Source organism: Dasypus novemcinctus, chromosome 11 (genome assembly GCF_030445035.2).
Source record: "Dasypus novemcinctus isolate mDasNov1 chromosome 11, mDasNov1.1.hap2, whole genome shotgun sequence".
In the NCBI taxonomy this organism is placed as follows: Eukaryota; Metazoa; Chordata; class Mammalia; order Cingulata; family Dasypodidae; genus Dasypus; species Dasypus novemcinctus.
The window spans coordinates 123,700,529-123,716,815 of record NC_080683.1 but is presented as its reverse complement, the minus strand read 5'-3'; the positions used below and the strand labels follow the sequence as shown (position 1 = coordinate 123,716,815).

Genomic DNA, 16,287 nt, shown 5'->3' with positions numbered 1-16,287 from the left:
CAATGCTGCTAACTGTATCTCTAAGTAAGCAGAACTTAGGCTGCAGTTTCTCACCCAAATTTTATGTGATGTTTAATCAAGAAGAAATATTTTTATAGATAAAAAAAATTCAAATGAGTGGGTATATAAGATGACAGAGGGAGAAGCACATTTTCACACTGAGAGCTGTGAGTTCCACAAGTGCCTCTCTTCCTAGCTCCCAGCTCCCCAAAATGCATGGGAACAAACGGCCTGCAGAAGAGAACATTCCACACAAACTCTGTTCTCAAAGGCAGGCCTGCCAGAGGCCAGAAGGCACGGCGCCACGAGCAGCAGCTCTGACGAAAGCCTCAGGTGCCACAGAACACGTCAGAAGACAGGAGAGAAAACCCCAAAGACACTGGGTTTCAGATGCCAGTGTGACTCAAAAATAGCCAAAGCTCCCCTGCGATGACGCAACGTTTTTTTCCTCATTCATTTCAGTCTGTAAATGGACAGACTGCCTTTCTATTTTTAAGAAGAAAACACTGACAATTGCAGCATTTCCTTTCAAAGAAACGGAATTTAAAGATGTAGGAGCTATAAGGAGGGAGAAAGTTATGCTAGTGCTTTATGCTTTGGGAGAAAGAGAATTTATAGTATCTTAAAGCCAATAAATGAAAAAACCCACTTAAACTTTAAGTACGCACACAGAGACTATTAATAACTAAAATCCAGTGAAGTATTCTGTTGATACAGATAGCTTTGATAAATGTTTCATTCAAAAAGAATTTTTCAGAGATAAAATGTAATGTCAGTATTTGACGTTGCATCTGTTAATTATGACATAATTCCAGAGCTTAAACTTCGAATTCATATACTGTATGAATGTCAATATTTCCATAAGATCAGCCTTAAGAATATAACCAAGACATAAAATACATCTGTTTCCAGCTCATTTATTTCATATTATTTGTGTCACTTCCTAATCTGGATTCTCAGTTCTTTATCCAAAACCTCATATATCACCACTGCCTTATAGTGACACCTGGTGGAAAGTGCTGGAATTGTCTCTTTCTCCTGTCATTATCTGGGCAGTTAATTTTGCATACGTGAAAAGAATATGTGAAAGAGAACATTTCAATGGCAATCATACAAATGTCAACTTTCTAAAAGAGAAAAAGGTAACGTTTATTCTAAACACTTAACCGTTTATTTTGATGGGTTCGTTAGAAATTATCAATCTCAAGAAGTCTGCCCAAGGAGTACTTTAGACAGCAGTTAACCAGGGAGGCTCAGGAACTTAATTTCTGATTATTTGGGAGTATAATTAAGGAACCAATTAAGCGACTTCTTCTCCACTCTTAACACCTCAGACTGACAGTACCTGGGCAGTGTGACTTGAGGTAAATATCTGGCTTTGTGAAAGCATGCATATAAACAGATCTGAAAAATGACATGACAAAAACAAAAGAATGCTTTATATATCCTTCCTTGTAAAGAATAATTTTTGGAAAGCATTAGCAAATGAGATTTTCTCCTGTTAACAAAACTGTTTTTTCATGAAAAAAAAAATCAATGTTTTACCAGAATATATTTATTCTTTGAAATGGACCAAAACACAACATATGGAAATAATTAGGCTTATGGATTTTTACAAGAGGATTATTAAATTTTAATTAACATCTTATGCAAATGAAACACTTTTAAGTATTCCTGCAAAGAATACCCCATTACCTTAATCTGCCTTCTAAAACTTCTCGAAAAAGAGTTTCCAGGTGGGAAATACATAATTGGCAAAACTGTAAGAAATTATAATATGATTACCATAAAGGAATAGAATGTTCCTTTTTCCCCCCAATCTGCATACTTTAGCATACTTTAGGTGCTTGGTCATGTCGTATTTTACATCATCAGAGAAATAATATTGTCCTGGAGGAGTCATTCCCTTATAAATGAGCCTGGCCAGCTAACAAGACAGCAGAATTCCTTTCTGAGCATCTGAAGATAATGTACTAAGAATATCATACAAAACAAGTGGCTCTGCGGGCTGTATAAATTGTGTTGATGTTTTTGTTATCATCCCTTATTTCTTCCTTTTATATCAAATTGCTCCCAACTTTTGACAAAAGTAATGAAATAGTATGATCATACTGTAAATAAAACCAAATTATGACCAAAAATTTAACAGCTAACTTTTTAGAAGGTGCAGCGGTTGATACAATGGTTTACGTTTAGGACGATGTACCTGAAACTTGCAACTGTCAGACAGGTTGCCTCCCAGAAGGCTACTTACCATCTGTCCAAATGAAATTTAGTTCTTCAACAAGGAGATTTAACAAGGGTGGTTTATGATGATGTAAGAACGCTAGTTTTTAAAAAAGTGTTTTGCCTTGTTTAACTGAAAACCAATTAGCTTAAAAAAGATGGGCAATTTTAAAAGAAGAGTAAATTCTTTTAAATTCTCTGGATTCTACAATGAGATGAACGCGCCTTTCTCAAGAGGTAACAGGTTTTGAGGAACGGGCTGCTGACACCTCTCCCAGCAGCTCACCAGCTCGTCTCGGAAGGCAAGGTTGTGTCCATTGCAAAATGAAATAAGCGCTAAAGCAGCATTTCTTTCAGACTCTTGAATCAAACTGAACTAAGCATTCCACTTTCAGAGCTTCTACAGGCAGCTCCCGGGAAAGATTCGCTTTCCCTGGGAACCTGGTGAGATGAGTTTCCAGAGGCTGAAGACAAGGTCTGGGTGGCCCGCGCCCCTGCCCTCAGCCCCTGCCCTCAGCCCCTGCCGCCGGCCCCTGCCCTACCTTACAGAGCTTCTGGTACCGCGGGGAAGACACGGCCATCCTCTGCAAACGATGCAACAAAACCACAACTTTCTGCAGCGACGTCCGCACCACGGCCATCATCTTAAGTTTCCCACCCTTCTGGAGACACCCCGGGATTTGCATTATAAAGGCAGCGCAGCGGGAGTCTCCTCGGGGACGCCGGCCCTCCGTGGGCCCATTTCCAGGGTGTGGGGACGATGCAGGCTCGGGGAAGGGAGGCTGGTACCCTCAACTTCTTCCCAGTTCCAGCCAGCCCCGAGCGCGGCGGCGGCGCTGGCTCAGCTGGCGGCGCGGGCAGGAAGGCGGCTGCGGCGCAGGGGCTGCCTCCTGCTGTGGGGAGCGGCCGGCGGGGGGCGCCGCTGCGGCTCCGCGCCCCCTCCCTGGGGCCGCTCGGGGCCGTGGGCGCCTGCGGGCTGCAGCTCCGAGCCTCGGAGGAGGAGGAAGAGGAGGAGGAGGAGGCGGCGAGCCGCGCAGACGCTGCCCGACAGTGCTCCGGGCACAGGCGGGACCGGCTGATGACAGCAGAGCGCGGATGCCAGGGAGCCCAGCAGCCCCGGGCAAGGCGGCCCCGGAGGAGCAGCGCAGCGCGGACCCCGGCCCCGGAGCAGGAGCACAGTGTGGGACCCCGGCCCCGGAGCAGGAGCGCAGTGTGGGACCCCGGCCCCAGAGCAGGAGCGCAGTGTGGGACCCCAGCCCCGGAGCAGGAGCGCAGTGTGAGACCCTGGCTCCCGGCCCCGGGCGAGCCCCCAGGGAGAAAGGATTGACGATGGCGCCCTAAGGACCCCCTGCCCCCGCCCCGGGCCGCTGTGCCCTGCAGATGGCATCGCCCCTCCCACCTCATCTGCCTAAAGCCCCCTGAACGTGGGGGAAAGACGCAAAGACCCCCCTGGGGCTGCGTGGCGCAGGGGCCTCCCTCCCGGGCCTCCCCGCCCTGGACGGTGGCAGCAGGGTGAAGGGCAGACCAGCGACCCGGCCCCTCGGTCCACGGCTGGACACCTCCAGGAGGCCCCGACGCTGTCCGACCGCAGGAGCGGGCAAGAGGAAGCCTGGAGGGCACGTCGAGGCCCGAGGCCACCGACCATGCTCCGGCGCTCGGACAGTCTGCTCCACCCGCTTCAGGCGCCTGCCTGCGGCCTGCACGGCGCAGGACGTCCAGGGCTGGCCTGGGCCTTGGAACTGGCTTGGCCCAGCTCGTCGGCTGACCACCTCCCTGCAGTCTCCACCGGGGTCCACACCGCCTGCCCCGGCCAGGCTAAAGGAAGCCAGGTGAGGAGGGGTCAGGGGCGGCCTCAGGCACACGAAGCGACCAGGCCGGCGCGCCGCGACAGGCAGGGCTCGGGCAGCACCGGGGCGGCCGGCTGGGGGCACTGGGCTGCTCCAGGGGCGACAGGGTGTTCTAAGTCGATTGTGGTGACGTCTGCGCCACTCTCGTGAATATACTAAAAAGCACCGAATTCTGCACTTGCCCGGGTGGGCCTCCTGCTCTGCATTCCGTCCCCGCCAGCTGCGAGGAAAGTGACCTGTAACGTTCCCCTCAACTGCAGGGGGCTGTGGGAGACAGGCAGGGCCGCGCGGGCAGGGGGCAGCGAAAACAGCCCAAAAGGGAACAAGGGAAAGGGCGCTCGAGGGGAGCAGAGAGAGAAGACACAATAACCCCAAATCGCCCATTGCTCAAGAATGAAAACAGCCACCCGGGTTTAACCTCAGCCGGACGCACGAAATCAGCGGCGCATCTTAACGACGCAGCGCTGCTGAAAGGCAAAGCTTAAATTAAGAAATATAACTAAAATTAAAGACGCCTGGAATGTGGGCCTGGCTTTTAAGAATAAATGCAGGGGAGCAGATGCAGCTCAAGCGGTTGAGCACCTGTTTCCTACATGGGAGGTGCCCCAGTGCCTTCCAAAAAAAATAAAATAAAGCGAACAAATGGAAAAAACGTACCCAAGGTGCACCCCACACGATCGCGGAATGGACGTCTGCATCGCACGCCGGCCTCTGTGCCCTGGGCCGGGCCGTCGCCAGCTGTGGGGCCAGGCAGCCCGAGAGGGGCCGGCACCCAGCCCTGCCGCCACCCCCGGGAGCCCACGCTCTGCATCGCACGCCGGCCTCTGTGCCCTGGGCCGGGCCGTCGCCAGCTGTGGGGCCAGGCAGCCCGAGAGGGGCCGGCACCCAGCCCTGCCGCCACCCCCGGGAGCCCACGCGATGCCCACCACCGCCGCCTCCACGCTGCCAGAGAAGGGACGTGGGATTTCAGCGTCCCGGGGCCTTCGTTTTCCTCCCGCAGCTGTCTTCCCAGGTTTCCATTTTACACGGCAGAAAGCAGAGCCAGCCACCTGAAAGCCACGGAAAACCGAAATCCCCGCGCTCCGGAGGGCCTGGGGACAGCCGGGAACTCGGCAAACAGGATGCCCTCGCCATCCCCAACCAGCAAGCACCTAAAGGAAACCCGGGGGTGTCAACGTTACCAAGTGGATACTTTTAAAAGAAGAGCATTTAACAAAGGAGACAACAAAACTACTCTAGCCTAGTGGGAAAATCCTAAACAAAAACAAATGTGTGTGTTTATCCTTAGGCAACAGTGAGATGTTAAGAGGCTCTTAATAAAGGCCCACTTTGATGTTCCCTATGAGCCAAAACAGACAATTTTAGCAAAACCAGATTATTTTTTGGAAAACTCTGAATGTTTCAGTGTATCGTAATGTTTTCCTCACCTACCTTTCTGCCTTCGTGCCTCTGCCTGTAAGACGAGTAACCCTGTGCTGAGCTACTTTTTCTATCTAGAAAGATTCTAAATGCCTCCATTTACATATACTTCTCCCCAGGTTCATATTTATTAAATATTGAGAAGAGTTTGGGCTACGGCAAGAATACACCAAGATACAGTGTGTCGACAGCAGGCCTGCGTCCTGCTGCTCTGTGGGAAAGCTGCCCCAGCCAAGCGCGGAACCTGGAGACTGGCCTCAGCCCCATTCCAGAAAGAAAGTGAAGGGGGGGCTCCCAGGTCAGCCTGCGGCTGCTGGAGTCACGACGGGCGGTCACTCTATGACACACCCTAGAACCGCTAACCCTCCAGACCAGACGCTCACGGCCGCCTCTTGACGGCCTCGCAAGGCTCCAGGTTTCGCCCCGCACTCGCCAGTCGCTGTTTCAGTGTGCTCAGGGCTGAGGCGGTAGAGCAGACATGGGTCAGGAGCTTAATAGGTGGGAAGTGTCAGTTCTGTGGCGTGCAAGTGACCAAATCAAGGCAGCATCAGAGACGCTTTCTCACCAGGCTCAGCTCTGGGCGGCCAGGCCTGAGTCAGGGCAAGATGGCGGCACGGCCGTCTCTCCCCTCTCTTCCAGCCTCGTCTCTTCAGCTGCAGCTGCTCCACGGGCCTGGCCCCCGGGCCTCCTCCCGTGCCTCTGTGCTCCGATGGCTCCAGCCTCCAGCCTCTGGGAACCCCTCCTTCTGCCCCTGAGGCCTTTTCCTGCGCCTCTGCTTTCAGTCCTGCATTTATAAAGGACTCTAGGAAGAGGACTGGGACCCACCCTGGGTCACGCCTCACCAAAGCAATCCTATCAAAGGCCCCAGCAGAATCCAATCCAACCCAAGGGCCCCACACCCACAGGAAGGGATTAGCGCCAAGAACGACATCTTTCTGGAATCCACAAAAAGCTTCAAAGGGTCGGTTGCCCCCACCCAATCACAAGGGTGCTATGCAAAGAGGGGACGCCAGGGGCACTGCGGTAAGTAACACCAGCACATGTGGATGCAAACGTTCTGCCAATTCATCCCGAGAACGCAACACACACAAACACACCATAATCGCCCGTATGCCCGGGAACAAGTCACCAGTAAGGCTACTCCAAAAAGGTTCTCTCCTTTTACATTCAAATTTTCTAAATTTTAAAGGAAAACAATTTCAATCAGAGAAAATCTGTCAGAATAAGAACGATCCAAAGAAAAGCCTCTCGAGCCTTTACCCAGACCCCTTACTCTTACATTCTTCAAAAGGGCCTAAGAACGGGCTCCAGGGGGCCATCAGACTGCATCCCACACTGCCGCCGTCGGGAGCAGGCCGCGTGCTGCAGGACTGCATGCCAGCTCTGCGCAGGCAACACTGCGGATCGGCCCCGCCGTCCCCGGAGGGCACGGCTGCCCCCGGAGGGCACGGCTGCCGGGGGAGGGGGCGCCTGCTCCCAGCCTACCAGAAGGGGTCACTGTCAAAACCACAGCAGACCAGTGTGGCCTGCGGGGGTGAGCAGAGGGACAACCGGCAGAGCGCCGTCGCCACGGCGATGGCCCAACAGCCCAGTCTCAAGGGCGGAAAGAGGAGGGTCAAGGGCGCTGAAGCCGCAGCACTGGGGGCAGGGGAAAGCTTCCTACGCGCTTCCTAAGTCTCCTCATTCGTATTTTAAAGGAAAGACTTTGTACTGTCACATTTCGTGTAAAAGAAAACTTCAAACCTCAGGCTGCCTATACAATCATAGTTTTCAAGCTAAAGACATAAAATTAATAGCTTCAAACGTAATCTCCTTAGTTGCAAACCAAGCCACAGAGGTCTCTGTGGCTTTTATGGTAAGTATTTATAATAAAAGGAAAGGACTTTGTGTTAAAGGAAAAGGCCTTATATAATTTAGGATTCGATGGCTAATTTGTAATAGGGCTGAAATCACAGGAACAGGTGTCCGAGCCCATCGATCTAGGTACACAAGGATTACTCCACAAAACGAGGTGTGCGGCCTCTACCCGGGAAGACGCCGACGCAGAGCTTATTGCTGGACACGAATGCCGCGGAGCTCGGTCTCACCGCGGGGCAAGGTGACCCGGGCGCGTGGGCGCAGGCCTGGGTGTGGCCCAGGCGCAGGTGCTGCCCCGCGACGCCCCCGCGCGCTCACCTGCAGCTGCTGCCGGAGCTCCCCGGCCGGCGCGGCCTCCTGCAGGGCGTCCTCCCGCCGCGCGGCGTGCGCCAGCACGTTCGCCGTGGTCTCGGCCTCCTGGAGCCACCTGAGGAAGTCCTCCAGGTCCCGGCACGCGGCCTGCGCCGCCCTCGCGTCCGCCTCCAAGGCCCGCTGCCTGTCGGCCACACTGCAAGGACAAGACAGGTGGCCGTCACCCATGGGCGGGGGCAGCATGCACGCCTCCACAGGCGGTGTGGCCGCCCCGCGTCCCGCCCAGCCCTTCCAGGAGGAGCGACGAGGACGCGGAGCAGGAGACAGACTGACGGATGGACGCGCGCAAAACCACAGCCTTCAGCACCCAGACTCAGCATGACCCCACTCAGGGACCCTGATCTCCCGGTCACCCCGCTGGGCGAGCCGTCTGCTCCTTACGAGACGGATCGCCCGACAGCCTGAAGGCAGGAGCAGTGCGCGCCTGAACGACGGCCAAACCAGCAGCAAGAAGGAAGAGCTGAGGAGATCTTGAAGACAGAGTGAAAATGTGAAGGCCTACTGTGGTACTTTTAAACAGTTCCGATCAATTCCTGGCTCCTCAAGTTGATCTAGTAATATGACATTTGGAAGCTTTTAGAAAGCCCTCATTAAACCTACAACGAAATTTGGCGTTTTGAAAAGAGAACTATCCTGGAGATAACTGGTTTTGGAGATACACACACCTGTTAATTCAACATTTAAAACGTCGTATACCTCAGAGTTCTAGTAAAAAACAAACAAACGAACATTAAAAATTGGCACCAGCTATATCCAGTAAAGCCAGGAGTGGTCCTGGCAGCCCTGCCCAGGTCAGCACCCAACTCACCCTCAGCTCACCCCCAGTCCACGGCTTGGATCGTGTACTCTTCTCTTTTCTTGTTTCTTAATCAACTCTTTACTCCCTTGTCAAAAAAAAAAACCAGCAACACCACTCCTAGGCCAAGAGAATTAAAAACATATGTCCACACAAAAATGTACACATAAATTTTCTTAGCAGCATTATTCATAATAGCCAAAAAGGGGAAGCAACCCAAATGTCCATCAACTGATGAATGGATAAACAAAATGTGATATATTCATCCAATGCAAATGTTTTCAGGCATAAAAAGGAATGCAGCCCTGATGCAGGCCAAGCACCGATATACCCGGAAAGCAAGATGCTGAGAGGAAGCAGCCCGCCACAAAATGGTTCCATTTCTGTGAAATGTTCAGAAAGGACAAATCAGTCGAGTTAGAAAGGAAATTAGCGGTCGTCAGGAGCAGAGTGCGTGTAGAGGGGTACGGGTTTGCTTTGAGGGGATAATAAAAAGAAGCTCTATAATTAAGAGTGGTGATGGTTGCACAACATTCTGAAATGCTAAAAACTGCTGTCTTGTACAATGAAAAGGTTGAATTTCATGGTATAGGAATATTTCAATAAATCACCCTGTATAATATACATTTATATACATCTGTAAACATACATACTCTATTTTCTCTCTGACCATCTACTCATTCACCCACCCATGGATATACATTCACCCACGTACATCGGCACATACGCACAGATAGAGAAATATCTGGAGTATTAACCTAATATTAAAATGGTTATTTCTGGGTTATGGGATGTATAGTGATTTACTTTGTTATTTATACTTTTTTGCATTTTCTAAGTTCATAATTAGTGTGTGCCTATTTTACAGGTCAAAATTACATTCTTTAGAAAATAGGTAAAAGATCTAGCCCAAGCAAAGCGGCTCAGCATCATCAGTCATTGGAGAAATGCAAACTACAACCACAATGAGGTGCCACTACATACGTAAATGACTTAAAAAGCTGACGATACTAGATGAGAAGGCGTGGAGCAGCTGGGACGCTCAGGCACTGCAGGGGGGATGTGAAATGCTCCAGACCACAGGAAAGAGTCTGGCAGTCTATCAGTGTAAACACACACTTCTGATACAACCCATCAATCCACTCCCAGGTGTTCATCCAAGAAAAATGGCAACATCCGTTCACACAAAACCTGTACACATGCTTACGGCACATTCATTCATAATGGCCCAAAACTGGAAGCAAGCCAAATAGAATCGGATAAACTATGGTATACCATAGCTTGGGCTCTCTTGGTAATAAAAATAAACTAACTACTGGCACAGTCAACAGCTTGGATGAGTCTCAAATGCTCTCTGCTAAGTGAGAGACGCCAGACCAAAGGACCCTTACAACAATGGTTTCTATAGCATTCTGGAGCGGCATCCACCTCGTCCTAGCATTTATTCTAAAAAAAATCTCCAATTGTGTCAGATTGCCCAAAGACTAAATTCAAATGGTCTAGCCTGGAATTCAATATTCCATAACTGGCCCCCAATTTACTTTGCAACTTTATCCTTACATATCTGCAATATGCTGTCCAGGTCAAAGAGGCATACCCCTTTTACTCTGGAACATACTTAAGGTTGTTTTTTGCGTATATCCTTCCAACCATCTCCACATATCAAAATCCTACCCATGAGACAAACAGCAAGATGGCGGCAGAGTAAGGCACTCCTAGAGGCAGCTCCTGCTACAGGGCAGTTAGCAAACACCCAGAGCTCTCTGGAGCTATCTAAAGCACCTACTTGGGGAGGGGGCCAGGAGACCAGAAGAGCATCTTGCAACATCCTTGAAGGAATGGAAGGAGGACACTGCCCACTGCAGAGAAGGGTCATGAGGAAAGTAGTCCACTTCAAGCCGTCTCAGGAGGTATTCTGCAGTTGTAATTAGAAGCTCCACTTGCCAAAAATGGGGTAGGAAGAGAAGGTTGGGCACCACTTCAGCTACTGATCAGTGAATTCAGCAGGCTAAAACATAATTCTAAGAACAGCTAAAGTTTGAACCTGTCCAAGTCAGAAAGAGGCTAGTAGCTGCCATTTTAACTCTGCCCCCAGCATGAGGGGAAGCAGAACTTACTGAAAATCACTGTGCTGATAAGGCTGGCTTCTTTCCACCCAGACTGGATTGCAGCTCTAGCCTAAGCCCAAGACCCATCTCTGTCAGGGAGGAAGCTGAGCCCTGCACCAGCCTCTCTGGGTAACTGCAGGTACCTCTGGCTGGCACAGACTAAATAGAAGTCTACCAGGGCAACTGTGGTCCTACTGGACCTGCACTGCACAGACTGCTGCCCACACCTACAGGTTCATCCTCACCCCAGGCAGGGGAGAAAAGGCCAAGAACCTTCATCAGTCTCTCTGGGTAACTACAGTTTAGGCCTGCACAACTTGGATTATTCCACACAGTTGTGGCTCTGTCCCTATCCCTGGCAAAGAAGAAAGTTGGGAGAAGCTTCATCAGTCCCTGGGGCAATGTGGGCAGCTTGAGCTCCACAGCTTACAGGACCAACTACATCCTTGGCTCCTCCTGTACAATTAGCAAGGGAGAAAGGGCAAGAAAACCCTAAACTAAAGAGAGTAACTACATCCAGAATAAATACATCTAGCAAGCCAGATGCCAAGTGTGATGGTTAGGCTATGGTGCCAACTCAGCCAGGTGATTGTGCCCAGTTGTGTGGTCAAACAAGCACTGGGCTAACTGTAATACCAGGGCATTTATGGACTTTAGTCACCATTGACTTTACTGCAGTGGTAACTCTTAGAAAGCTGGTTATAATTACATCAGTCAGGGAGAGTGCCATCAGCAATGAGTGATGCTTAACCCAATCAGCTGAATGCTGTAAAAGGGGAAGTGATTCCAGCATTAAGAGAGAATTTCCCAGCTTGTCTCTGGACAGCCAACATCTCCCAGAACTCGTCAAGAATCTTCATTGGACTTTCATCAGAGCTCCTGGTTGCAGCCTGCCTGTGGAACCTGGACTTGTGCATGCCCATGGCTGCATGAGAGACTCTGATAAATCTCTTACTATCAACAGATATCCCTTGTTGATCCTGTTTCCCTAGAGAATTCTGACTAGTAACCAAGACACCAACAAAAAATTACAATCCACTCCAAGAAACAGGAGGACATGGCCCAGTTAAAGGAACAAGAATAAGCCTCCCTATGACATAAACTAATCATATATGTTCAAACAAATCTCCTTAATAAATTCAATGAGATGGCTAAAGAGATTAGGGATATTAAGAAGACACTGGATGAGCACAAAGAAGAATTTGAACACATACATAGCAAAACAGCAGATCTTACGGGAACGAAAGGCACAATAAATGAAATTGAAAATACACTGGAATCATATAATAGCAGATTTGAGGAGGCAGAAGAAAGGATTTGTGAGCTTGAAGAAATGGCATCCAAAAGCAAACATACAAAAGAACAGGTGAGGAAAAGAATGGAAAAAATTGAACAAAGTCTCAGGGAACTAGACGACAGCAAGAAAAATACAAATATACATGTCATGGGTATCCAAGAAGGAGAAGAGAAGGGAAAAGGGGCAGAAGGAATATTTCAAGAAATAATGGTAGAAAATTTCCCAACCCTATTGAAGGCATAGATATCTGTGTCCAAGGAGAAAAACATACTTCCATCCAAATAAATCCGAAAATACCAGCTCTGAGGCATATACTAATCAGAATGTCAAATGCCAAAGATAAAGAGAATTCTGAGAGCAGCAAGAGAAAAACAATGCATAACATATAAGGGATATCCAATAAGATTAAATGCTGATTTCTCATCAGAAACCATGGAGGCAGGAAGACAGTGGTATATTTAAGATACTGCAAGAGAAAAACCTCCAGCTAAGAATCTTATATCTGGCAAGATTGTTTTTCAAGAATGAGGGTGAGATTAGAATTCACAGATTAACAGAAACAGAGTTTGTAACCAAAATATAAATATTGTGTATGTTTATGTATGAGTGACATACTTTGATTAATATTTTAAAAGTAGAAAGACGAAAGTCCTACCCATCCTCTAGAGCTAAGGTCCACCTCCTCCACACCACCCCAGGTCAACTGGGGTCCTCTGCTCTGGGCTCATGAAAGGCCAGTACTCAATTTCTACAGAAATTAACCACATGGACCCTGGTAAAGCCCATGTACCGGGACCTTGTTTCGCTCTTATTTATTTCACTTTAACTCTATCACATAAAGATTTCTTCGCCACCTATTCTATAAATTCCCCAGGAGCCGAAATGGTCTTCAATATCTTTGTATTACTCAGAGTTCTTATTAAAGTATTATAACGAAGATTGATAAAGCAATGACAATCTCCTAATAATATGCCTTTAAAATTACCTCCCACATACCATTTTTCAAGACGCTGCTGGGAGTTGTCCTCCATAAAACTCAGTGTGTAAGTCAGGAAGGAGGAAGGTACTAGATGCATGATGACAAGAGACTCACTGCTTCCAGGGTAAGGACAAAATGTGCTCCCAGAGAAGAGGGCAAGAAAGCACATCAGAGCAGATGGGGCTGGTCTCACCAAGCCGGCCTAGGCATTCTTGTGTTATTGGAAAAAATACTGAAGGATGTGCTCAGATACAATGAGGAAATAAACAACAAACAAAATAAATGAACAAAGAAAACCCAAAACATTATCTCCAGGAAACTGGGAATCCAAATGAGGAGAGAAGCAGAGAGAACACCCAGATGATGGCTATGCAAGGGTCTGAAGATCACATCCGCAAGAAAAAAAGATGTAAAACTGTACTGTGAGGGAATTGGAAAATGTAACGAGACTTAGCAATAGGTGTGAAGAAAACCAAGCATGTAACAAGGAAGCCATTACTAATCTCAGGTCAGACAAAGAGGAATCAAAATTATTGTGAGAGTTAATGAGTAAGCCGGGGCAGGCATACTGATATCAACACTGCACATCTATTTATCCAAAAATGCAATGCTGAGGGTGGCATAAGGAAGCTCTCTCCTCGTTCCACAACAGGACTGCAACAGACAACACCTAGTATCGATGAACTGAGGACAGTGTGTGGTTCACTTTATTTGCCACAGGGATATTCATAAATAACATAAGGAGAGGATGAAAGACGAGAAACTAGCTGCTCCCAGGAAGGGGAGCGCTGTGTTAGAAACAGTTCAGTACTTTCAGATTCACTTTAATGGTATGCATATATTTAATTAATCTTTAAATTTTAGAAGTTACCCACCAGTGTTAGGATGTTACTGCTGTTTTTGTTTTATGTTTTGTCATGCCAACCTTTCTCATATTATCTTTCGTAAAAACATCAAAAGAAAAAATATTAAGATTAACCCAATTAAAGCTAAACCAAAAGGAACACTAAAAGCAAAGAGCTAAAGGAGCGCGCACATAAAACTCTTTAACCATGAACCAGTGATGTTTATTTTAAGAACATTTTTTTCAAAGTAAATTATTTTAAAATAAAAGGTGAGGGGTAAAGGAATAGGGGCTTTGGATCCAGGCAGCGAGGCTGTCCCCGACCAGCTGTGGTGCAGAAGCAGGTTCTCCCCTCAAGGATCACTGTCACCAGCCCGAGGTGACCCCAGGCTTCTCCACGGCATGATTCCAGCGCACCTCCCCAAGAACCGCCTTGTCCGGTGCTCACCTCCCCAAGAACCGCCTTGTCTGGTGCTCACCTCCCCAAGAACCGCCTTGTCCGGTGCTCACCTCCCCAAGAACCGCCTTGTCTGGTGCTCACCTCCCAAGGACCGCCTCCTTCCGCGCTCACCTCCCCAAGGACCGCCTCCTCCCGCGCTCACCTCCCCAAGAACCACCTTGTCTGGTGCTCACCTCCCCAAGAACCGCCTTGTCTGGTGCTCACCTCCCAAGGACCGCCTCCTCCCGCGCTCACCTCCCCAAGAACCACCTTGTCTGGTGCTCACCTCCCCAAGAACCGCCTTGTCTGGTGCTCACCTCCCAAGGACCGCCTCCTTCCGCGCTCACCTCCCCAAGGACCGCCTCCTCCTGCACTCACCTCCCCAAGGACCACCTTGTCTGGTGCTCACCTCCCAAGGACCGCCTCCTCCCACGCTCACCTCCCCAAGGACCGCCTCGTCCCGCACTCACCTCCCAAACACCATCTCTTCCCCGGAAGCCTCACTTTATCAAGAAAAAAGAACCAGTTACAACTCCTGGGGGCATCACTCCCTTGCACCCAGGGCTTAGCTTTGTACTTCTCTCTCCCCCCGCCCCCTCCCACATTCTCACCTGCCCTTTCCCACCTGGGTGACCCACTTGCCCTCCCAGGCGGCCACCTCCCAAAGTGCCATATGCACAGCTTTCTGCTACCGCGGGCAAGGACCACGTACCTAGTGGCTTAAAGCAACACAAACCTGTCACTTCACAGTTCTGGAGGGCAGGGGTCCAGCACGGACCCAGGGGCTAAAAGCTAAGGGTCGGCCTCCTTTCAGGGGTTCCCAGGGAGGACCCCGTTCCTTGTCTGCTCCAGCGTCCAGCTGGCCCCCACACTCCTCACTCACACCCCTTCTCCGTCTTCAGAGCCTCAGGGCACCCCTCTCAGACCCTCCTGCCTCCTAACTTAGAAGGAACCTTGTGAAGGTGCGCCCCTGGATGACCGAGGACAAGCGCCCCATGTGGAGGTCCTGCGCTTGGCCACATCACGGAACCAGCACAGATGGACTGGACAAGGATTTCAGTGAGGGTGAACGCCTCCCTCCTGCCTCCTGACGTCTGAGCTCCGCTGTCCTTCCTGCCACCTAATGCCTGAGGTCCACTGTCCTTCCTGCCACCTGACGCCTGATGTCCACTGTCCTTCCTGCCACCTGACACTGAGGTCCACTGTCCTTCCTGCCATCTAATGCCTGAGGTCCACTGTCCTTCCTGCCACCTGACGCCTGATGTCCACTGTCCTTCCTGCCACCTGACACTGAGGTCCACTGTCCTTCCTGCCATCTAATGCCTGAGGTCCACTGTCCTTCCTGCCACCTGACGCCTGATGTCCACTGTCCTTCCTGCCACCTGACACTGAGGTCCACTGTCCTTCCTGCCACCTAATGCCTGAGGTCCGCTGTCCTTCCTGCCACCTGACACAGAGGTCCACTGTCCTTCCTGCCACCTAATGCCTGAGGTCCACTGTCCTTCCTGCCACCTGACACTGAGGTCCACTGTCCTTCCTGCCACCTGACACTGAGGTCCACTGTCCTTCCACAGCACTCAGGTCTCAGGGTCACGTGCATCCTTCCTACCACCTCTCTTACCCTTCCCGTAACTGATGGTTTTTGTCTGCTTCAGGTTTCTGGGTCCCAAGAGCTCCTGGGATCCCCGAGACCCCCAGAAGCAGCAGCCCAACCAGGATTTATGAATCCACCGATACAAAATGGAAACATCACCTCCTCCACTGGAGTAACGTCAGGAAAAGAGGTGAGACAGACTCACCTCCAGAGTCAGAGCACACCCAGTAAATCATACTTCCCCTAACCTTATACTGGATGTTTGTGAAACACGATGAGATTAGCTTTGCTTTAAGTGTGCAAATATGTACTTTAATAACAAATATCCTGGGAATTTTTCCTTAATGCACATACATTTGGCATTAAATTATTTATCAACGACATAACCAGGTATTAAAAACAATGAACAGGCTGAAAACGAAACTCTAGTTTCATCAGTTCAGGTTGCCTTCACACTGTTGTAATGAATATACTAAAAGCGTCCACCACTGGTGTATGAGATGCTATTC

The 16,287-nt window shown here is 49.6% G+C and overlaps 1 protein-coding gene across 7 annotated transcripts in view; it reads right to left on the bottom strand.

Annotated features, from left to right (window-relative positions):
- The window catches only part of UTRN (utrophin), a 437,542-nt gene that overhangs the window by 184,913 nt on the left and 236,342 nt on the right, over positions 1 to 16,287 (bottom strand). For all 7 annotated transcript variants that reach the window (XM_071218696.1, XM_058307593.2, XM_058307595.2 and 4 more), the window contains one exon: positions 7,668 to 7,857. In XM_071218696.1, the coding sequence (XP_071074797.1) occupies positions 7,668 to 7,857 (190 nt within the window). The remainder of the gene's footprint in view (positions 1 to 7,667; positions 7,858 to 16,287) is intronic.